The sequence below is a fragment of the Trachypithecus francoisi genome, unplaced genomic scaffold (genome assembly GCF_009764315.1).
Source record: "Trachypithecus francoisi isolate TF-2019V2 unplaced genomic scaffold, Tfra_2.0 Lachesis_group2, whole genome shotgun sequence".
Classification (NCBI taxonomy): Eukaryota; Metazoa; Chordata; class Mammalia; order Primates; family Cercopithecidae; genus Trachypithecus; species Trachypithecus francoisi.
Window position 1 is genome coordinate 122,580,875 of NW_022681465.1, and position 24,855 is coordinate 122,605,729.

Below are 24,855 nucleotides of genomic sequence, written 5' to 3' on the forward strand. Positions count from 1 at the left end.
TGCACGCTCTGGAGGCCTGATGGGTCTTTACAGATTGATTACTTGTTGAGATCCAAGCAGGCCTGAGTTCTGAGTGAAAACAAGCGCACATGTTTGGTCTAGCAAAAACTAAAAGCGGGAAGCAAAACAAACAAGCCTGTCTCTTTCTTAGAAAGGAAATAAGGCTTTGGGAAGGCTTACAGCCTAGGACAAGACTTAGGTTTAGCCAGCTGTGGGACCTGACAGTATCCCTTACCGTCCTTAAAGCAACATGCTGGCACTGCTTAATGCTAGATGAGGTGCCTGTGGGACCCCCACTTTGGATAGATCTGTGGAAATGCAATTTGAATGTATCATGCCTGTCACTAAGAACATCCAAGGGCCCCCAGGAATCTCTGGGACTCTAGAATAAGCTGAAGTGGTCATCCTGCATCAGAAAATCAGAATAGGCAGGCTCTGTTGCAATCTCACATGACAAAGGCAGATTGTCCTGAGCAGCAGAGGACAGCCCTGAGAGACGGGAGATTGAGCTGCGGCGTTGACCCCACAGTGGGGGAGGAATGCCTGTGGGGCTTGGGAGCAGGGGCGGGGAGTGGGGGCAGGGGGTTGTCTCCGGGAGGTGGGAAAACAGAGAATTGGGTGCAGTATGTGCAACAAATAACCCAGCATCTTGGCTCGTGGCCTGGAGGTGCGAGACCACCCACAGAGCCCGCCCTGGAGGCGAGCTGCTCCGCCTGGTAACCATTTCAGCAAAGGCCATCACTTGAAGAACAATGTGAATGCTTATAGCAGCCTGGGGCCTGAGACCAAACAGCCCCCATACACTCTGACCGCAGAGGCAGCAGCCTGGGTGGGGGGATTGTTATCATTTAATGAGATGCAGATCAAGACAGCCTGGGTCTTTAACGCAGTGTGCCTCTTCTCTTCTTGTTTAGAGATTTGAGTGAAAACCAGATCCAGGGGATCCCGAGGAAGGCGTTCCGCGGCATCACCGATGTGAAGAACCTGTAAGTGATGTTTTCCTTGCTTCGCTACAGATGTGGCTAACTCGGGCTCTCTGACCAGAATGAGGGTGAGGGATGGGACAGGAGGGCGGTCCAGGTGCCTTCAGAGATGAGATTGAGGGCTGTGCTCGAGTGGTTTCTAGGGAACACACGTTGGATGCCACAACAGTGTCACAGAAACCTGTACTTCGCTGGTTAGTCATCCCCAGATGTAAGCACTGGAGCCTCAGTGCCTGGTGAGTTAGAGCCTGGCCCTACAGAGCCTTGGTGCAAGCCAGCTTTGCCCAGCATCATCATCATCTTCTGTAAAATGGGGATGGTAACCTTGTGGGCATGTTTTGTGCAACTGAGAAAGTGTTTAAAAGAAAGAAATATCTTAGTGTCTCATACAGAGTATGTGGTCAATCAATGGGAACCTTGGTGATGATGATGCCGAAGCTCTCACTCTTATTAATAGCATCGTCATTGGCTCCTAAGAGAGAGCATGGAGACTTGTATCCCAGGAAGTTGGGGAGACATAGCCAGATACACTTCCACTGCCCTAGGATTTTTTTTTATACTTTTTATTTTGAAATGATTTTTGATTCACAGGAAGTTTCAAAAAATAGTAAACAAGTCCGTGTACTAGTTTCCTCCAATGGTAGCATCTGACATAACCACAGTACAGTATCAACACTAGGAAACTGGCATTGGTACAACCCACAGACCTTAGTTTTCAGATCTCACAGCTCCACGTGTACTCACTTGCGTACGCCTGTGTGAGCGGAGGCATGTGTAGTTCTGTGTGATTTCATCACGTGCAGATTCGTGCAGCTGTCACCACAGTCAAGAGGCAGGACTGTTCCAGCATGACATTTTTGAACTTTGACAATTTCCTACCTGGCTTCTACTACTGACCCCTTATTCGTGACTCCTGGGCCCCTACAAGGACTATGCCTTGAATTTTCTGCCTAAACCATTGTGCCCACCGGGTCGGAACATGCTTTTGGAGAGGGATAGGGAAGACGGTCTGGTTTGGCTGAGCAAGCACTTCTGCCCAGTAGCCTTCTCTGCAGCCCCAGATTCAATTTGAGACGTCTTAAGGGAGACTCAAAAAAAGGACATTGTCACTTTTCCCTATAATGAATGCAGAGGTTTTAGTTTACTGGCACACTGAAGGCAGCTGGTGATGGCTTCCAGATGCAGGTTATCTGCCTCCCCTGTGGCCTTAGCGGAAAGCTTTTGGTGTTTAACATGCAAAGCACACAAGAGGGCAGAGGCGTCTCTGGGGGTGGGTGGAAGGAACGGAGAAGCAGAGAGGACTTTGCAAGGGGCTCGAGGACAAGGAGGCCGCCTGCTGCTGCTTCTGAGGGTATTTTCCCAAGAGCAGGAGAGGACGGGGTAGAGCAGCCACAGCCACAAAGAATGGGAGTTCCTTTGCAGGACAGGTATAGGTTTCTCTCAAGAAATAACCTCCTGAGTTTATATCTTCCTGAGAAAACGAGATACAGAAAAGCCAAACCTTCAAAACCACTAAATAAATAGAGATCTTCTCTCATCCTGAACTGGCACTTTTAACATTTCAGAGTGCTTTTCTAGCGTTTCGTTCCATGCAGTCCAAGAACTCAAGACTGTTCACATGAACCAAAAACAACTATGTTAATTAGACTGCCAGAATGTCAGGAGGCAAGGAAATGGAGGCCCAGAGAGGGCAGTGACTAACTCAAGGTCAACCAGCTTTCTGATGATTGAACCCCAAAAGAACATTTTGCATATATAAAGTGATGTATCGGTCAGATCTCATGACACTGATTTTAAATGGATCCATTAACCAAAAAGAACATATTGTATTGATGTATAAGCAGGGCTGGACAATTAATTACCAACTATGTTTTTGATTGTTAAGAAAGCAAATAAATCCCACAATGGTTCTTTTTTTTTTTTTTTTTTTTTTTTTTTGAGACGGAGTCTTGCTCTGTCACCCAGGCTGGAGTGCAGTGGCGCGATCACGGCTCACTGCAAGCTCCGCCTGCCGGGTTCACGCCATTCTCCTGCTTCAGCCTCTCCTGAGTAGCTGGGACTACAGGTGCCCACCACCACGCCTGGCTAATTTTTTGTATTTTTACTAGAGATGGGGTTTCACCATGTTAGCCAGGATGGTCTCGATTTCCTGACCTCATGATCCACCCGTCTCGGCCTCCCAAAGTGCTGGGATTACAGGCTTGAGCCACTGCGCCCGGCCCCACAATGGTTCTTAATAGTTGCTAGGGTTTCTCAGATTTTGTTTTACAGGGTCTCTTTTCCCCCCTTATAATATCCCTAACTATGCAAAGGCCTCAGGACTTAAAAGGTTCAAGATTCTACAAACCCAGACTCCTAAGTCACTCCAGCACCCACCATCAGCCCACCCTCTAAGCCATGCAAATGTGTATTACTCATGATCCTGAACTCAGTGAGGATCTTCTCTTTGTTTATACTCACTACTAGCACCTGGGCTTCGGGGACGAAGGAAAGGGAAGTGAACTCACTGCCTAAAGGATGAATTAACTAAAAACACCTAAGGGGAATTGAGTACTGTGTACTTCTAATCAGTTCAGTCAGTAGGCACTTGTCAGGCAGAACCCGTAAGGCCCCAGAAGTACAATTCATGTCCTCCAGTAGCTTAATGTGAAACTGGGGACAAGAATCATGTACATACAAGAAAATGTTTAGTAAAGTACCAGTCAACATGAAAGTTGGCTAATGAGTAGCTATTCGTAACGAGGGGCTCTCAGAGCTCAGAAGGAACAGACAGCTTTAGGCAATGTAGCCTAGTGGTTAGAAGCATGGTTTTGGCAGTCTGATAGACGTATGTATGAATTCCATATGTTCTAGGTTCTGAGTCTGTGATGTTAAACACATTACTTGACACTTCTAAGCCTAGGTTTCCACTATATAAAATGAGGATAATAGTTGGACTTACCTCCTAGGGTTTTTGTGGAGGTTAATAAAGTAATGCATATGAATAACTTAGTCCTATGCTTGATGCGTGGAAGGTATTTAGAAAGCTCTAACTACTGTTGCTCCTGTATTCCTTTGTTACAATAGTAAAGACTGTAGCTGGGCCTGAATGGTGGTTAGAATTCACAAAGTAATGAAGATGGTGCGTGCAAAGTGTAAAGGCAAAACTGTTTCCAGCAGACATTTCATGGGAGTGGAGGGGTCTGAGGCAGAAGAGTGTGTGATTGGGTTAGAAAGAGGTGGAAACTGGTTGCTGGAGAGCCTTGACTGCGAGGAGCATGGGCTTTAGATGTAGGCACTAAGAATGTGGATGGCTTTTGCCCTGGGACAGATCATGGTGAAAACATTTATTCTGGAAGAGGAACCGAGGACAGGAGGAGGTGGCAGAAGGAAAGGTCGGGGCAGGAGATGAGGCTGTAGTCCAGTGTGAGGGTTCATGCTCGTATCTCTCTCACACTCTCCCGGGAGAGAGCAGCCAGAAGTGGAGAAAGAGGCCAAAGTAAGCAGTCCCTGGGGACAAAATCAACAGATCTTGGCGGTCAGCAAGTTATTAGAGGCCATGGAAAAAGAAGTGAAAAATGATTAGTTCCAAGTTCAGACAATACAGAGAACGATGGCAACTTCTCATAATCATTCATTCACACACCCATCAAACTATTTTTTGAGTTCCTTCTAAGTGCTAGTTCTGGGGAAAATGGCAGGGATTAAGATGTATCGGTGTAAATCTGTGAGCTCTGTCTTCTTGGAGCTTCCACTTCACAGAAATGGAAAGTTCAGGAGGAGGAGCCGAGCTTGGAAGATCCCGAGTTGGTTTGTAATCACATTGGGTGTGAAGTGCTGTCAAGTCTTCTGTCAGCATTGTGGACAGAGCATCTCCTCTGTGTGAGGAAGTTTGTGATCTGACATCCCATCCAGTTTCTGCTGGTTGAAGGACTTTGCTAAAGCCGCGCTATGTCTCTGGTCCTCAGCTTCCTTGGTTTTAATAAGAGGGAGTCAGACTAAATAATCTTATAGCCCAAGAGAAAAACTCATGTGAGTAATTAGAGCTATAGGACCTGAGCTGAGGATCTGATGCTTCATGGAGGGAAAGCATCTGGACAGAGGTGATAATGAAGCTGTGTGTTTAAATATGCATCGGCACATGGAAAATAGGAGACACTTAGCACAAATTAAATTTCTATAAAACCTGCTAAGGAAACACTCCTCCTACTACCAGTCCTCAATTATGGAGATTGTCTACCTTGTGAATGATAAATAGCAAATTTGAAATATCAGAGATGCACATCCTTGTCATCAGCCTGTTTGAGAACCACTCCCCAGCCCCGAGCCTACTCCACCACAGTGGGTGAGCCCAGGGAATTCACACCATTCCACTATTACCTTAAAGAGTAGAAGATGAACTACTGGCATATCCAGCTTCAAACTGCATGCTATGTAAAATGACAACCAGTTGGGCCTATGTGTAACACCATATGCTTTATTAAAAGGAGAAAATCAAAAACTATCTGGTTTAAAAAATAATTTTTGTAGTTCTGACGTCTGTTTTCTTTGCTTGCGCTGACATTTCCCTTCAAGAAGGAAGAGGCTGTGGCCGGGCACGGTGGCTCATGCTTGTAATCCCGGCACTTTGGGAGGCCGAGGCGGGCGGATCACCTGAGGTCAGGAGTTCAAGACCAGCCTGGCCAACATGGTGAAACCTGTCTGTACTAAAAATACAAAAATTAGCTGGGTGTCGTGGCAGGCACTTATACTCTCAGCTACTCAGGAGGCTGAGGCAAGAGAACTGCTTGAACCCAGTAGGCAGAGGTTGCAGTGAGCCAAGATCGCACCATTGTACTCCAGCCTGGAAGACGAGTGAAACTCAGTCTTAAAAAAAAAAAAAAAGAAGAAGAAGAAGAAGCTGTGATACCCACATTTTCCACCTAAAATTAAGTTTTCATCAATGTGTATAATTTGGTAAAAGTCAGCAGATAAAATTAAGCCTAGGCCTCTGGAACTAACCTACCGTCAGTAACACGCCCAACCATCTTTTGGACTTCCGCCACCGACACTTCCGTCTACCCAGGTTCCTTTCCCCACAGCCATGCCGGCAAACAGGAACAATAACGGGACCACAGAAGCTGCTGCAGAGCAGAGTCCCTATTCACCTAAGCAAGTAGGCAAGCGTGCAACTTTTATCAGAGCCGAGAGAAAGGATGCAGGTGGCCTCTGAGCCCTGTGGACTTGGGGAGCCACTAATATGATGCTCTCAACGAAGGGACTGGACGCCAGCCCCTCCAGACCACAGAAGGAGGCCCCTAATTGCTTCCTGCTTCTCCAGAGAAGAGAGAGAAAGTAATTATCTGGGGGTGCCATTCTACGCAATTACTGAAAGCTGGTTTAGTGGGCTGGTCTTATTCTCCGCTACCTACCTAGAAGGGCGGGAGGTGCTGTATTTAAGACAGACAGGCAGTTCGATGGACGAAGTGATCTATCTGGATGAAGCAAGAGACCGTTAGAGAGACTGTCCTGCAGAGACCAACACTCATCACATCACTATGAAATGCCTACTGTATGCAGAAACTGTGCTAGGTACTGGACAAAGGCACAGCGAAAAAGAGAGAGAAGGAGAGGAAGAAAAAGAAATCATAGAAAGGCATAGAGATAGAACCAAAGGAAATGAATTGGGAAAACAAGAGAGATGACAGACCACAATCCAGCCGAGGCTAATAAGAAAAAGACAAAAACCAGTATAGATTGTTTTTTTTTTTTAAATGTCCCCTTGCCCTGTCTTTCTCAGCAGTTATGTTTTCCTCTGTTTTTCAGTTTCTATTTGCGAGGACTCTGTAGGACATGCATTCCAGAAGGGAAAATCAATAACCCTTGTCTCTGCCAGCTAGCAGAATTCGGAATTGACGCTTTGAAAACAAAGCTGGGCAGGCAGCCTTTGTGTTCTCTAGTTAGTCTGTGTTGCCGCGCCGCCCGCGTCTACCCTCCTGCTTCCTGAGATTAATGAGGGCTGTCTCCGCCCCGGTGAGCAGGCGGTAATCTCATGTGAGGATGAGGGAGGTGTGGGGAGGGACACCAGCACCCATTCACCGGTAGCATCTCTGTCTGCTCATCTTGGCAGCCATTTGTTTTGTCACTGCACCTGGAGCAGCGTCCACACTCCTGGTCTTGTCCTGCAAGGCTGTACATGAACTGGGTGCTCTCACTTATCTCATGCTTCCCATGCACCTTTACATTCCCTGAACATCCCAAGCTCCTTACTGCCCCAGGACCTTTGCACTTGCTGCTCCCTTAACATAAGATGCTACACCCTCAGACTTCCACACAGCCAGCTCCTTCTGATCCTTCATGTCCCGGCTCAAATGTTGCCTACTGTCCTCCACTGCCTTCCCTTTCTATCCCATCACCCAGTCGTATTTCTTCAGAGCACTTTTCACCCTCTGAAATCACCTCATTTATTTCTTGTTACTGATGTTATCCTGTTATTACTTGTCTCTGGGTGCACATAGTAAACCTGTGTACACAGATATCCTGCCTGTTTCAATCACTGCGGTATCCCCAGTACCCAAATGGTTCATGGCAGAGAGTAAAGTGGACTAGAAATGTATTGAAAGAATGACTTTGAGGGCCGGGCGCGGTGGCTCAAGCCTGTAATCCCAGCACTTTGGGAGGCCGAGACGGGCGGATCACGAGGCCAGGAGATCAAGACCATCCTGGCTAACCCGATGAAACCCCATCTCTACTAAAAAATACAAAAAAACTAGCCGGGCGAGGTGGCGGGCGCCTGTATTTCCAGCTACTCGGGAGGCTGAGGCAGGAGAATGGCGTAAACCTGGGAGGCAGAGCTTGCAGTGAGCTGAGATCCGGCCACTGTACTCCAGCCTGGGTGACAGAGCGAGACTCCGTCTCAAAAAAAAAAAAAAAAAAGAAAAAGAAAAAATGACTTTGCTCATTCATTTCACGGGTGTTTGCCGATGGCCTGTTACATATCAGAAATCATACACATTGTTAAAATGTTTTATATGAAAATTATATATATCATACCATAGAAATAATATACCATAGTAGTAGTATTATTGTGTAAGAATAGTATAGGAAATAATAAGGTACCATTCTTGTATCCGGAGAACTCACAGTCTAATGATATTCCCATTTTCCAGATGACAAAATTAAGTTTACTAGTGAGGGAGTCAATTAGTAAACCAGCAGTCATAGGACATGCGTTAAGGCTTCACTGGAGGTAAGGACAACTATGTGTGGAAGCCCAGGAAGACAGGTCTCGTTCTGGCTTCACTCAGGAAACGACATAAGTTGGGTCTTGAAGATTGCATAGGAGTTCATCTAGGGGAAAGCTATTGTAGGCAGAAGGAACAATGTGTGAAAATTCACCAACATATATAAAGGGACAGAGGTGTGTGAAAGAGTTGATGCTTGTGAGAGATTTGTGACTGGAGTATAGCTAGCAAGAAAGGCGATAAAGAGCAATGAGGTTAGGGAGATGGGGAGGTTCAGGAAGGGAGGACCTGGAACCCCATGATCCATAGAGCAACGGGGGTTCATTGAGGGGTTCCTAATAGGGGAGTGGCATGGTCAGATTTTCACTTAAGAAAAACAGCTCCAGCAGCAGTGGGGAGCGTGGATTGCTGAGAGGCAGAGACTGAAGCTGTGTGGGCAGTGAGGAGACTTGTGCAGTTGTTCAGAAATCGTGGGAGGCCTAAATCGAGCAGGTAAAGTGGATCTAAAAAGGCAGAGTCAAACTGCAGGGACTCAGGGGCTAGCTGGGTGGGGGAACTGAGTGCCTGTTACCAGGGCTTATCAACCAGAGACAGAGGTATACTTCAGTGCAAGCCGGCTCTGATGCAGGAAGAGTGCCTGGCTCTCATCACAAGGGATGCTGCATCTTGAAGGGGGATTTAGGAAAATCTGCTCATTTGAGGCAAGGCCATGCAGATTCATCATCTTCCCAAAGTGCAGCAAGTTTCCCAGCCTTCCCTGCTTTGCATTCCTGGCTGAGTGTGTCAGGTTCAGAACTGCTGCTAGAGGAAGTTGCACTCGGCCCCAGTTTGCTAAGTGCTACCCAAAAATGCTATCTAAAGAAAGGGGTCATGCCTCCCTGCCTGACTGCCTCACTCCACCTTTCTCTTTCCCTTCCTTTCTTCTTTTTTTTTCCTCCCTCTTATCCTCCCTTCCCCCTCATTCCTTCCTGTTGCCCTCGCTCCCTTCCTCTCTTCCTGTCTCCCTTTCTCCTTTCATTTCTTTTTCTTCTTCTTTTTTTTTTTGAGACGGAGTTTTGCTCTTGTTGCCCAGGCTGGGATGCAGTGGCGCAATCTCAGCTCACTGCAACCTCTGCCTCCTGGGTTCAAGTGATTCTCCTATCTCAGCCTCCCGAGTAGCTGGGATTACAGGTGGCTGCCACCACACCTGGCTGATTTTTTTGTATTTTTAGTAGAGATGGGGTTTCACCATGTTGACCAGGCTGGTCTCGTACTCCTGACCTCAGGTGATCCACCCACCCCAGCCTCCCAAAGTGCTGGGGTTACAGGCATGAGCCACCATGCCCGGCCACCTTCCTCCTTTCATTTCTCCCTCCTTCCCCCTCTTTCTTCCTCCTTCTTTCTCTCCCTCCCTTCTTTCCTGTTTTCTTCCCTTCACCCTCTCTTCTTCCCTCTCTCTTCCTCCCTCCCTTCTTTCCTCTTCCCCCCTTTCTCTTTTCCCCCTCTGTCTTCCTCCTTTCCTTCCTCTTTCCCTTCCTCCCCTCTCTTCCTCCCTCTCATTCTTTCTCCCTCCCTCCTTTTCTCCCTGTCTTCCTCCCTTCTTTCCTTCCTTTCTTCCACTCTTCCTTTTTTTCCATTCATCCTTACACAAATTACCACTGAGCCCTTGTCAGACCTGAAGGAAATCTTAAGAAAGATGAGTAAGACACAGTCTTGTTCCTGTGAATTTTTGTCTACAGGGGGAGACATACACAGCAAGCATATATCATAGGATAAGCATGCCCCAGGACATTCTTCTCTATTTGCCCCCGGGCCAATAGCATAAGTGCTCGATAAATACCAGCTGGTTAGTTAAATTTCCTGAAATGAGAAAAATAGTAGAAGAAACAGGTAGATTTGACTCCATTTGTCTGATGAAGGCATATACAGTATTATCTAAAAGCAAGGAGAGAGTGGTGGTAAATGCCCCATCCCAGAAATTCTGCCTGGGATTGGAAGTTACATTGATGACAAGTAGAATTTCTTCTAGGCTGAGACGACACAGTTTCATAGACAGTACAACAGGTCTTCTGGCAGACTTTGCATATTTCCTAAAACACTCCTCCCTGCGTTGTAACTGTCTACTCAGCTGTCCTCCTCCTCCTGTAGCCTGTAAGTTATGTAAAAAGAGAGGCTGAATCTGCCTTTTTCATTGTTATGTTTTCAAGAGTTAGTCCTGTGCCTGGTACATAGTAGATGCTCAATAATCAATAAGCAAAGGAATAAATGACTTGCAGAACAAAGAGTTTCCAGTTTTAGGGAACAGCTGAAACCCTGAATGAGTGAATGAATGAAGGGGCATGATTATATCCTAGCAAAGAAGAATAAAATCAAGGCAGCAAGAAGGAGCCCAGAGAAGCATTGATGTTTTTTCAGGATAATGGAGACCATTATTTTAAATCCAGCATTGCAATTTATTATCTGAGACAATTTGATTTGTGGACGATTTTTTAAAAAACTCATCACAAGTATTTAACCCCTTTGAGCACTAAATGCACGGCAAGCAAGGTGTTTAAAACAAGCATATAAAATAGAATCCTGTCTTTCATGTACTCTGACAAAAAGGCACAGTGATTATGACCCCCTCAAAGTAGGACTCAGGGGTCTTAGGAGACATTTGCCATTGGACTGAGTCTTTGCCTCGTGATTTTTAGCTCCACAGAGAATGTAAGGGACTTAGGAGGAGATGAGTATTAACGTGGAGATCACACATTGAGACTCTAGTATCTGTTGATGTTCTGATGCTTTATCTTATTGGGGCCAAGTGAGTATAGTGATTAAAAGTACGAGTTTTGGAATCAGGTTTGGTTTTTTTCTCAGCTTTGTTTCTCACTACCTGTGGGAGCTTGGGCAGGTTTCTCAACTCTTAGTCTATAAAATAGAGAAAATACTAGTGAGGAGTCCAGGAGGGAGAAACTATGTGTCTTGCGTTTGTACATTGCTTTCTGGTTTGCACACAGCCTTCACGTGTATTATCTTATTTTTGAGAGAGAGAGAAAGTAAGTCTAGCTTTGTCAACCAGGCTAGAGTGCAGTGGCAGGACCTTGGCTCACTACAGCCTCTGCCTCCTGGACTCAAGCGATCCTTCTGCCTCAGCCTCCCAAGTAGCTAGGACTACAGGTGTGAGCCACCACACCCAGCTAATTTTTTTTTTTTTTTTTTTTTTTTTGTAGAGATAGGGTTTTTCCATGTTGCCCAGGCTGGTCTTGAGCTACTGGATTCAAGTGATCCGCCTGCCTCAGCCTCCCAAAATGCTGGGATTACAGGTGTGAGTCACTATACCGGGCCATATGTATTATCTTGTTTAATTACCACAACAGTCTTGCAGGACCACTAGGGAAAAGTTGCTTATCCTCTAGATATAGAGGTGGAAATTGAGGCTCAGATTCAGAAACTCTCCCAAGGCCACAGAGCTGGTCATGGAAAGGCTGCAGTGGGATCCCAAGATTAGTGTGGACTCTCAGGCAGTGTTTTTCTGAGTGATTTGGCCAGGAAAAACCCTGAGATTTGGTGAGCATGGAGGGATGCCTTGAAGGAAACAGCAGATACAGACAGATCCATGGGGAATGTTGGAAAAGCATTTCTGGCTTGGTATCAGCCAAGACCCAAGGTAGGAGCAGGCCGTGAAGGTCACAGTTGGGACAGAATTTCCAAGAAGACCATCAAGATTGTCTGAAAGTATGAACTTTTGGCCAGGCACAGTGGGTCACACCTGTAATCCTAGCACTTTGGGAGGCCGAGGCAGGTGGATCACGAGGTCAGGAGATTGAGACCATCCTGGCTAACATGGTGAAACCCCATCTCTACTAAAAATACAAAAATTTAGCTGAGCTTGGTGGTGGTGCCTGTCGTCCCAGCTACTTGGGAGAGGTTGAGGCAAGAGAATCACTTGAACCTGGGAGGCAGGGTGCAGTGAGCTGAGATTGTGCCACTGCACTCCAGCCTGGGTGACAGAGTGAGACTCCGTCTCCAAAAAAAAAAAAAACGAAAAGAAGAAAGTATGAACTTTAAAAAAAAATTTATAGACTTTAATTTTTAGAGCATTTTAATATTTTTAGAGCATTTTTACATTTACAGAATAATTGAGTGGAAAGTGTAGAGAGTTTCCATATACCCCCAACACACAACCACACAGTTTCTCTTACTATTAACACCTTGCATTAGTGTGGTATGTTTGTTACCACTGCTGAGCCAATATTGATACATTATTAACCAAAGTCCCTAGTTTACATTAGGGTGCACTATTTGGTTTGTATGTTGGATGAGCTTTGACAAGTGTGTAATGACATGTATCCACCATTACAGTGTTATCCTGAATAGTGTCAGTGCCCTAAAATTCCCTGTGTCCCACCTATTCATCCTTCCTTCCATTCCCCCAAGCCCTAAAGTGTGAGCTTTTAATCATGCAGATAAATTCTTTCATCTTCACAACAGCTTAAATTTATTTGGTTTTTCATACTCTCAGATAAGAGTCTCCTTTTTCTTCTTTGAAAGAGGGTGAGTGACTCCCATGTGTCAAAGTGCATAGAGCAAGTCAGCAGGACAGCCAAGCCCTGACCCAATTTCCCAGCCACAGTGTGAGGTGTATGAGTGTGAAAGTCTCTCCTTCAGAGAAAAGACCCATGGTCCAAAGACCTGCCCATTCCTGGAGCTGTGCTTCCCTATAGAAACTCTCAGGAGGCTGACATAATGGTGAAGTGCCCAGACTCTGGAGTCAGGCTGCCTGCAGTCCAAACCCTGGTTCTTACCACCTTTATGACCTTAAGCAAATTGCATACCTCCTTCTTAGCCTCAGTTAACCCATATGTTAAGTGGAAATAATATTATCCCCCTTTATGATGTTGGTTTGAAGATTAGTAATTATTATTGCTGCTTTTATTCCATCTCTGAGAATTAATTAGGCCCAGGTTATCACAGCTTAGAGACTAAATCTTCCCTTCCTAGACAAATACGTACCCAAGAAAAAAGTCATATTTATAGTTTCCTGGCTCTGAAATGACCCTCCCTAACTAGTAAAGATATTTAACTTCATCACTCCTTCTGTTATTTCTTTGAGTGGGGTTGACCTGTTCTGGCATATGGCTTCATTATAATGGGCTAGATATAAAGTAGGCCAGAGAAAAAGAGGGTGTAACTTCCCTGCCCTGTCCCTTCCTCTTGTCCACACTGAGACATGGAAAAGACCGAAAGAACTCAGGAGTCCCAGCTCCGCTATTAACCGCTGCCTGCCTAGGGTAGGCTGAAAATCGGCTCTTCTAAAAATGCCTGCATCCTAATCTGTAATGTATGTGAGTGTGTACTCCACATAGCAAAAAGGATTGCAAATTAAGAATTAAGTTTCTTCAAATGGATAGATTATCCTAGATTATTTGAGGGGATCCAATGTAATCAGAAGGGTCTTTGTAAGAAAAAAGACATGTGCTGGAAGCAGAGAGAGAGAAAAGACTGTGTGATTCAGGGAAGGAGGACCGCCCCATCCTGGAAAAGACAGGAAAACAGATTGTTCCCTGGGGCGTCCAGAAGGAACGCAGTCCTGCTGACACCTTGACACGAGCCCAGTGAAACTGATCTAGGACTTCTGACCTCCAGCATTCTAAGACAATAAGTTCGTGTTGTGTTAAGACACTCAGTTTGTGGTAATTTGTTATAGCAGCCGTGGGAAACCAGTACTAGAACTACCCTCAGGCTGTCACCCAACCCTGTCATCTGAATTTCCTCTTCTGTTAAAATAAATCATTGACATAAAATCAGTGAATTTCACTTTGTATTCTGACAAACTGGTGCTTCAAGAGCCCACAGATAGTTACTTTTCAACAGTGATAAAGATTTAAATTGCCTCTTTTAGACATTAGTGTGCGACAGGAGATTTTGTGTCACAAAGAGCCTAATGGGGAGAAAAAAGGCTTGAAAAAAAAACCACTGGACTTGATAAATAATCTTTCAGTTCTACTCATATTGCAAAGTTTGATGGTTCTTTGAGGCCATCTTCCACCAGGAAGGAGCTAGGTTTGGTCATCGAGATAAAATTCAGTGGCAGGGTCAAGAAGCCAGCACCAGGTGGGGACAGCAGAGAAGACAATCGGGATAACGCCAGGTCTCTGGACTCAGAGCTGGACTTTGGAAGCTTGACTCCAAGGTTGAGGGTCTCAGCTGGGCTCACCGTGGGAGGAAAGGAAAGAAGAATGGTTGGTGTTGACTGGGAGGTAATTACCTGGAATGGGGCTTAGGGCTTTTGAAAGTTCTCAGATATTTCAGGTTAGGGATTTCTGCAGCAGGGCTAAGTTTAACTGGCTTTCTTGCCCATTCTCCCTTCCTTCTTGTAGCCCCAGATAAACTACTTTGCATCTGGGGGCAATAGCCAGTTCTGGAAAGAGAATTATTAGAGACTCATGTGAAGACATGGTGAGCCAATCATCAAAAATATTTGCTAGATGAATAAATAAGTTGTTTGTGCAGGGTGCAGGACAGTGGTTTTCAGAGCCTGAGATCTCTGCCGCAATACTGCTCACAGTACGTGTGGGTCTTTTATTGGAGTGGATGTTTCAGAGCAGGCTTGTATCAGAACTGACACATCCATATGCATAGCGCCTGCTGTGCCTGCACGGAGCTTCTGTGCCTGCCACAAGCATTCAGCTCTATAAATGGACGTGTTACGATGTGTCCATTTACACCGACAGCTATTATTTGCCATTGTTAACATTCTCCTTTCAAGTTCTCTCTGTAAGCAGTCCCGAGGCACAAGTGCGCAAACCTAAATTACTTTTAAATGCCAATGATCAGTTCTTGGGTACTGTGTCTGCCAGGAAAACTCCCTAGCCAGACAAATAGATACCCAGTGGATAAGGTTTGGTATATACAGCACATGGTCCGGTAGCAGTTCTGAGATTTCCCAGCTAATTAGCATTCTGTTTTTAAGGCTGCACTCCTTTTTCTGCTAATAGAGACAACACCATTTTTGGGCTCAGAGATGGGGTATTTGTCTGAGATAACTACTAAAGCCCATGATTTAGCCCCAGGTGATCATATCTTCCCCTGCTGACATGTACACCAAATAAACAGAGGCTGTGTCAAGGAAGGAATGAAGCCTCAAACAGACATTCCTTCTTGGTAAGTAATAAGCTTTTATCAAGTCCCGACTGCACATCGCACACAGTTCTTACTAATTTCTACCTATTATCTCACTTAATCCTGGTGACGACCTAGTGATTACCATCACCAGTTTACAGAAGACAAAACGGAGGCACTCAAAAGTGAAAGGTCACATAGTCACTGAGAGGCAGAACTGGGATTTGAACTCAGTTTACATCTAGAACCTGTAACCTGAACTACTCGCTTTGCTATACTGCCTAAGATTAGAGAAGAAATGAAAGGCAAAAACCGTGGTCCAAATCCCACCTCCAGACAAGTTCAATTTTCTTTTTATGGGGTTTCAAAAATCAGTAAATTTTGCTTGAAAATCTGGATTTCCAGCTTCTTTGGATAAATGAAATGTGTTAACACTGGGCGCCCAGTCCTACCTGGCAACAACAGGCCAACCAGAGTGGCAGGTTCCCTCTTAAACATAGTATATGCTCTCCTATCTGCAGGGGGCCTGCTCCATTAGTCCTACAAGCTTCTAGGGAGTCCCACTGACATGTGGCCACCTCTTATCCCAGAAAGACCCCATTCTTCAATAGAATAGTTGAGATTTTCTCTTTCTGTTTTGCTAGCTGGTGATCTTGGGCACACTGCTTCTCCTCCCTAAGCCTTCATTTCCTTTTCAATAAAATAAGGATGACTAACCTGTAACCAAACCATAATTTTTGCCTTTCTTTTTCTTTCTTTCTTTTTTTTTTTTTTTTTGAGACAGATTCTCGCACTGCCACCCGGGCTGGTGTGCAGTGGCGTGATCTCAGCTCGCTGCAACCTCTGCCTCCTAGGTTCGAAAGATTCTCCTGCCTCAGCCTCCCAAGTAGCTAGGCTTACAGGCGTCCGCCACCACACCCAGCTGACTTTTTGTATTTTTAGTAGAGATGGAGTTTCACCATGTTGGCCAGGCTGTTCTTAAACTCTTGACCTCATGATCCGCCCCCTTTGTCCTTCCAAAGTGCTGAAATTACAGGCATGAGCCGCTGCACCCAGCCAAGCCATAATTTTTAATGTGAAAGTTAAATGAACCTATAGTCCCAGCTGCTCGGTAGACTGAAGTGGGAGAATTGCTTGAGCCTGGGAGTTCAAACTTGCAGTGAGCCATGATGGCACCAGTACACTCCAGCCTGGGCAACACAGTGAGACCCGACTCAGAAAATAAATAATTCAAATGAGATGACACATGGAAAGGACTTAGTCGGTAGAGCTCGGCACAAAGTAGATGCTCAATAAATACAATGTTAGTATTCTGCACCCCCATCCTCATGCATCCTTCATCCTTATTGATGCACAGAGAGATTATCTTACGGTTGGGCTATTGGCTTGTGAAGTTAGAGGAGAGGGAGCGTTTTGGGGTTTGGTTTGGTAGTCGGGATTTTCTCTGACTCAGAAACAGGAAATTAACATATTATTTGAAATTACTTGATTTCGAGATGTTGGCACCTAATGCAAAATCTTCTTAAGCACTAAGTGTCCGTACTGTGTTGGCCAAATCCACCCATCTGTGGGTCCCATTCAACTACTGGCCTCTGATGTAGGTCATGCCTCCCAGTCCCTGGGGTGAGCCTGCTGCAGGCCAAGGAAGGGAATGGAAGATTCTGGTGGTTTTTCCTGCAGCTGTAGGTGTCAATAATCTTGCTAATATGTTAGCAAGTCTCGATGCCATAATTCCTTGAATCGGTTAAAATCCAACTGCCTGCTGACACCTTGAAAAAGTGACTCTAATGGTGGCAATCAAGACAGCTGCGGGGAGGCAAATATGGGAGCAGATCTTCCCAAAACCAATTCACATGGGCGATTGCTAATTGCACAAAGCAGAGCACTGTTCCTGGACTTGAACTTCCCTTTCTACTCCATCCTGTAGTGTTTTGAGGCTGATAACTCTGCCTACATCAGGGTATGGCCCTGGCATGTTCCAGAAGTGAGTGACTTTGCCCTACTTCTTCAAAGTCACACATCACTAGTCATTTTCACTGAAGCATCCCAAAGACTCTAAATACCGAGGGACCAACACATTCTTTAGCTTGACTCATCATCGTTTATTTAGATAGACTATTTCCTCAATACATGCACATCTATGTGCCTCTCCGTCACCAGCACCATCTCGACTCTGTCATTGATTCCTGTTCTTTGAGAACCAAGTAGAGTCAACGACTCATAAGTCCTACAATTCCCTTCCCTGGCCTACTCTAGAATTTTTCTCCACTTGTTTTTTTAAAGTCCTAATGGTAAAGTAATAATTGCGTAGTTTCATTGTAACCACAGGCAACGTTTCCATGCTTGGTTTGAAAACCACCTGCTCCAGAATCTCCTGGACCTTATTTAAAATGCAGGTTCCTGAGCCCTGTTAACAACTAACTGAATCCTAATTTCTGGTCAAGTCCCAGGAATCTACATGTTTAAACTGCTCCACAGCTGATTCTGTAACTTTTGAGAACCACTGGCATGCAGAATACAGGCTTGGCATTGAAATGAAGAGAGATCTGGGTTCGAGTCTCAGACTCCCCACTAGTCCTGAGCCAATTGCTAACTTCTCTACTAAGCTTGGTTTCTTCATAGAGACTAAATGCAGTACCTAATGCAGACAATGTTTGTAAAAGAGTTAGCACTAACACATAGTAAGCACTTCAAATGTTAATTGTTATTCGTATATCATTTAATTGCTATAACAACCCAATGGGGTTGGTGGGATTATCCTTCTTTAAAAGATGAAGAAACTCGGACTCAGCAGGGTTAGGTAGTTTGTCCAAGGTCACACAGCAGAGTCAAACTATGAATCTACATTAATGTGACTCACTGTTAACAGTGTTTAAAACAATTGGGGGAAATCAATCCAAAATTAAAATGAGAGCGAAGAGGCCTGAGAATAAAAAGCAGGGAACTTCCACACATGTAAGGCAAGTGTCTGTTGTCTGTGTTGGATTTTCCTGTGCTGTTCAGCATCTGGCCAGGAGTGGGGATGAGACAGGCAATGGTTGTGGCTCACATTGAGTCCTTTGTGCCTAATATCCAAGCCTTCATTGCTCTTAATTTGTCAATCCCTTAGAATGTTGTCAGCCAAGGAGGTCCCACATCATGACAATGGAGAATGTGGGAGGGCCTCATCTGGAACAAAGGCAAAGAACAAAGCCTCCCTTTCAGTTACTTTGATGCTTTTTCTCCAAACAGTGGAGGGTGGAGGACCTCTGGTTCTCTTTGGAGCCCTTTTGGGTTTCTCCCTGTGAGTGCCCTACAAGCTGAGGATGGAGTCTGGCCCAGCTTTCAGCTAATGCCGACTCCACCTGCACCTTGGAAACATGACCCCAGCTAGACTGTGAGCTGGCTGTCATCTGTCCCAGGCCAGTCTAATCCGCACATCTTATAGAGAGAAGGAAAAAGTGAAAAAGCTATCTTGAAAAAGAGATGCCAAGACTCACAGAGCTTCCTCAGATTGGGTTACTGTACCACAGTTGGGGTAGGTGGGAGAAGGTGAAGCTGTTTAGGAATGAGATAACAGTTTGAGATAAGGAATTAAACCATTAAATAATCTAACCAATATATTATTGGTATTTTGTTTAACAAAGCAGATTATCAAATCATACGTTCCCATTTAATTAAATAAAATAGAAGGTACACTTAAAAGTTTGAATATGATTTTGTATATATATTTGCATGGGGAAAAAAGTCTGAAGGACATAAACCAAATGGTAGCAACTGTCAACTCTAAGTGATAGGAATTTAGATGATTTTAGTTTTTAAATCAACTTTATTGAGGTTTAATCTACCTAAAAAATGCATCCATTTCATCTATATGGTTCTATTTATTTTGACCAGTGAATAGCCACGTAACAACCACCAAAATGTCCTTCTGTCTTCAGTCAGTCCTCTCTCCCATGCATGGACTCTGGCGAACACCAATCTGCTTTCTTTCACTACAGTTTTGCCTGTATAACTGTTTCATATAAATGGAAGAAAAGGAATCACATAGTATGTTACCTTATGCAGCTAACATCTTTCACTTAGCACAGTATTTTGAAATTCACCCTATGTCGTATTGTCAGTAATTTGTTCTTTGTTACTACTGAGTAGTATTCCAGCGTATGGGTATACTTCAGTGTGTCTATCCATTCCCCTGTTGATGGGCGTTCGGGTGGTTTCCAAGTTTGGGTTGTTATGAATAAAGCTGCTATGAACATTGAGTTAGATGAGTCATTGTGTGAATGCAAGTTTTCATTTCCCTCGTGTAAATACTTGAGTGATTTTATATTTTTTCCTTACCCATTTTCTTTTTTTTCTTGCTTTTTTTTTTTTTTTTTTTTTTTTGAGACAGAGTTTCACTCCTGTTGCCCACGCTGGAGTACAATGGCACAATCTTGGCTCACTGCAACCTCTGCCTCCCAGGTTCAATTGATTCTCCTCCCTCAGCCTCCCAAGTAGCTGGGATTACAGGTGTCCACCACCACGCCTGGCTAATTTTTGTATTTTTAGTAGAGACGGGGTTTCACCACGTTGGCCAGGCTGGTCTTGAACTCCTGACGTCTGGTGATCCACCCACCTCGGTCTCCCAAAGTGCTGGGGTTACAGGCATGAGCCACCATCCTTATCCATTTTCTAATATTTCTACAATGACCAAACATTACTTAACAACAATGATGGCAAATACCAGAGTAGGGAAAATCTGTCCTCTATCCCATTGTCTTAGAAAACTAATGTAAATTGCGAAGAAAGCCTCCATAAGTACATATGACCCATGGTTATCTTGACTTCAGACAGCGTATTCAACTCCTTCCCATGAAATTTAGATGTGATTAGAGAGATTTCTTGAGTTCTTGGTAAGAATTCAGAGGATACTGAATTGGCAAGGGTGTTGGGCCGTCTTTTACACTGACGGTGGGAATGGAATGCCAATTAGTATAACCCCCTCAACAGGCAATCTGGCAACAGCTACCAAAATTGAAAATACACATATTCTTCAATCTATCAATTTAACTTTGATAAATTTACTTTAAACATAATCTTATTTAAGTCCCCAGAGATGTTTAGGTAAGTGTTATTTGCAGAGAAAATGTCTTGGGAGCTACCTAAATTCCCGCCAATAGGACCCAAGGCAAATGAATCATGGTATGTTCATTCACCGAACTATTGTAGAGTTGTTATAAGGAATGAGGTTGATCTTTAAATATGAAACATATCCAGAGCTCATAAATGAGAAAACTAGGTGCAGATGATCTGTACAGTGTTTTACCACTTGTGTTTTCAAGCGTTATGCTTGTATTTGTTCACATGTATCTTTTTTTTTTTTTTTTTTTGAGACAAGGTCTCACTTTGTCAGCTGGGTTGGAGTGCAGTGGCTCACTGCAGCCTCAACCTACCTCCTCCTGGGCTCAAGCGATCTTTCTGCCTCAGCCCCTGCAGTAGCTGGAACTACAGGCACATGCCACCACACCCAGCTGATCTTTGTTGTTGTTGTTGTTGTTGTTGTTGTTGTATTTTTTATAGAGATGGGGTTTTACCATGTTGCTTAGGCTGGTCTCAAACTCCTGAGCTCAGGTGATCCACCCACCTTAGTCTTCCAAAGTGCTGGAATTACAGGCATGAGCTACCGCACCTGGCCCACACGTGCTTTTATATATGTGAAATATTTGTTGACAAATTCATAGGAAATGCGGACAGTAATTGCTTCTGGAAAGGCAAACTTCTCAACTTGGGCAGAAGGGTGTTGCTTTTCATTCCATACTCTTTGATCTCTCTGGATTTCCTTTTGTCATGTGCATATATTTGTGTAATATAAAACAATTTTATGAGTTAAATCCATCTGATCTCAGCCCAAAGAATGGGGGTGCCCCCATTTCACTTGATTCCCCAGCATCTGATGCCAGAGAGCACTTTCCCAGCAAGAACTCACAGGACTCTGAGCTGGCCATGCCCCACACTGCCTCTGTCTCTGCCACGGTTGACCCTCCATAACTGGAAACCATGATCATTACCATTTGCATAAGTACAACCACATTGACCCACGGCTGTGACTGTCAGTTTTGAATGAAGGGAATTATTTGTATTCAACGGGCATTTCTGATTGTGGCCTTGACCAGCCCTGAGATATCTTTCAACAACGAATCACCAGCAGCCAACCCCATGACCTTTGGAAAATGAATTTGCCTGCCATTGGGCCGGCCCCAGTTCTCTTGCCCAAGTAAAATGTCAATTAGATCACTGGCTGAATATCGCTTTTGTCTACTTAAGCATATTCAGCTCACAAAGCCATAAATGTTTAGTTGCTTCTTTCTTGAAAAAAGACTCTACACCCAAGTTCAAAGTATGCTCCTGGCTCCATATGATCAGTGAAAAAAATTGATTCATTGGAAAAATACAAATATTGAGTCATTATTCAGTCATCTGGCAAATCAAACTTTGGGTCATTGTCAACAGACTGCATGTGATTTGGGTCCATGGATGCCTTCAGGCTCATAGAATAGGTGTTTTATGCATTCATCTCCATCTGCACTCCCAGCCCACATTGTTACCTACACCAGACAATGAAGAAGATAAAACCCAATGTTCAGTCTGGGCACAGTGGCTCATGCCTGTAATCCCAACACTTTGGGAGGCTGAGGCGGGCAGATCACCTGAGGTCAGGGATTCGGGACCAGCCTAGCCAACATGGTGAAATCCTGTCTCTACTAAAAATACAAAAAGTAGCCAGGTGTGGTGGTGGCTGCCTGTAATCCCAGCTACTCGGGAGGCTGAAGCAGGAGAATCACTTGGACCTGGGAGGCCGAGGTTGCTGTGAGCCAAGATTGTGCCATTGCACTCCAGCACGGGCAACAAGAGCAAAACTCCATCTCAAAACAAATAAACAAACAAACAAAAAACCAGTGTTCTATTGAGTGATCTCTAGGATTTGCATAGAGAAAAATGAATAGGGAGGGGGTCGTGGCTGAGTGATGGTGATTCAGCCCAAAGCAATAAGAGTAAGAAGGACACCATCATGTAGTAACACTTCAATTAACTGTAATTAGTTTCTGGAGTTTTCTATACTTGACTTTTAAGACATTTCACAGGAATTGAAACACAAGGAGCTTTCCAAAAATTTTTTTAAACAGAATGTCCCTGGCCCCATTCCCTTTAATCTGCCTTTTGCTGCCCATACCTTATTTTTTATTTCAATAGGTTTTCGGGGAACATTTTGGTTACATGAATAAGTTCTTTAGTGGTGATTTTTGAAATTTTGGTGCACCCATCACCTGAGCAGTGTACCCTGTACCCAGTGTGTAGTGTTTATCCCTTGCCACCAGCCGCCCTTTCCCCCAAGTCCCCAAAATCTGATGTATCATTCTTATGCTTTTGTATCATGCCTTAAATATCTCGAGATTCTTTTGACCCAGTGTTAGCCTTAAACATGGTTTCCAGCTACATGAAAAATAAATAGACCGCAAAGCCAAGATTCTCAGCTTTAGCTCAGCTTCAGAAATGGTCTTGTTTTGTTCTCTAAGGACAGTGTTGGTCTCTTGTAGTTACATCTCCTATGGCCCCATTAAATGATGCTCTCACTGCTGCTAAGCAGCTGCTAATGTTGAAAGGGGTACATCATTGCCATGCACACCAAAACACCAAGGTTCCCAAGCTAAGCCCTTCCTTATTGTGTGCCTCCGAAGTTGAACAGTTTAACCCTTCCTGGGCTCTCTTTACATGTTCTGGCCATCTTAAAGTGAGCGCTAGCACTGAACTGCCATTTGGGTCCATTGTGAAATTGCTTCATACCATTTGCACCTTTCCAGCCATTAGAATGGTCCACGTGCAGCTTGGGGAACTTGCTGTCAACCCATACAATTGGGTTGTGGATGTGCGAATGTTCTCTGGCGAATTGTTTGTTGTCACGGAAGATGAGTCTTCTTGGTATGTCAAGCCAAGACCCTTTTCTGGAATCAGCTCCTTAATGCAATTAGATTTCCTGAAATGATTTCCTTTCTTTGCCCCATTTTACTACCAAGGCAGGTATGAGATATGCTTTTATAATAAGTGGTTTGGCTAGCATGCAATTCCTCTACTGCAGCGAGCCTCACTGCCTATTGAAAAGGGGCAAATTGGGCGGCCGAGGTGGGGGAGCGGGGGCGGAGGGACTGCGTGGAATTCAGGTTGCCCTACTGAAAGTCATAGACTTACCAAGCTAGAGAGGGCTTTAAGAAATACATCATATGGTCCAAATTTCTCCTTTTAAACATGTGGCCAATTGGCAAGACCAGCACCTAGGTTCCATTGGTCTGTGTCTGGGTCTTAATTTGTAAAGGCGATTGATGGATGATACAGACAGGTCAATGCCATTTACAAAAAGTTTACTGTTTCTCACTGGTCCCTAGAAATGGTGGCACAGCATGTCATTCAGGGCCGCAGGGGAAGCACCAGAGTGGGGCAGAATGCAGAAACAGGAGCAAGGGGAAAGCTGGGGCCAAAGCCTTTATTGGGGTTTCATAGGAAAGGCAAGGCAGGGCAGGGGAAACGGCTTAAGAATGGCTAGTTTGAATAATTCATGTGGGCCTTGGGGCATAAGGGCTATTCCTAGTCATCCTGTATACAGCCTTGGGTTGATTTAGGGCAGAGTAGAGGCTGGCTTGGTGTGTGAGCTAGATACAGCTGGTGGTTAGGATATGGACTTGGGATTAGTTGGTCTGTATATGAAAGATAGGCTCATTGGCAATTTGTTTACTGTCTGTAGGAATGAGCTAGCTCTGGAAGGGGCAGTCTCTCCCATACCAAGAACCCTTCCCTCCCCCAACAAGATGTCAAACTATTTTCAAGTAGAGAAAATTTAAAAACATAATTAATACACCCCTAAATCCCTGGTACTCCTCAATCCCTCCACTTCTCACCACACTGAAGCCCTAGATGGAATGAAAGACTCAAGCATCCCTGAGTTCTAGTAGCATTTCAGACTTGAAGATATAATTTAATCACCTGTTATTGCTTCACTTTTTTTCACGGGTGTATCAGGTGTCACTCGTCTCTAAACAGTGTGACCCAAGGGGTTAGCAATCAAGTCCTTACTTCTCTGCCAAATGCTATCTTAGGATTTTAAGTAATTCTTCTCTCTAATCCTTACTTTCCTCTTCTGTTGAAAATTATGGGCTTGCATCTGATGATCTCTGAGATCACTTTCAACAGTGGCATTTTACAGTTCTATAGCTGCAACCACCCTGAGGGCTGGAATCTCCTTCAGCAGAGTTGAAGTTCATAGCAGGTGATTTTGTTAATGATCCAAAGGCAAACGGTGATGTTTGGTGCATGGATAGGTAGGGAGAGAGGAAGGTAGGATCACAGATAAGTAAGTAGGTGAATGTTTCCCAAGAAATCTCAGTGTTACAGTTGGTAATCAGGGCTCAGAAAATAAGTCCAAGGAAGATAACTCCTTAGGACTGGAAGACTTGGGCAGCCCATCCCCTTCCTCTTCCTCCCCGTCCTACTCCCACTCCCAAATAAAACAAAAAGGTCATCTCCTACATGCATGCTCCTGAATTCTGTTCTGAAATATGTGGGATGCATAAAATAGC

General features: G+C 44.6%; 1 protein-coding gene across 2 annotated transcripts in view; it reads left to right on the forward strand.

The window, feature by feature from the left end:
- The window catches only part of SLIT3 (slit guidance ligand 3), a 645,016-nt gene that overhangs the window by 420,708 nt on the left and 199,453 nt on the right, over nt 1–24,855 (forward strand). For both annotated transcript variants that reach the window (XM_033180336.1, XM_033180338.1), the window contains exon 5: nt 915–986. In XM_033180336.1, coding sequence (XP_033036227.1) covers nt 915–986 — 72 coding nt within the window. The remainder of the gene's footprint in view (nt 1–914; nt 987–24,855) is intronic.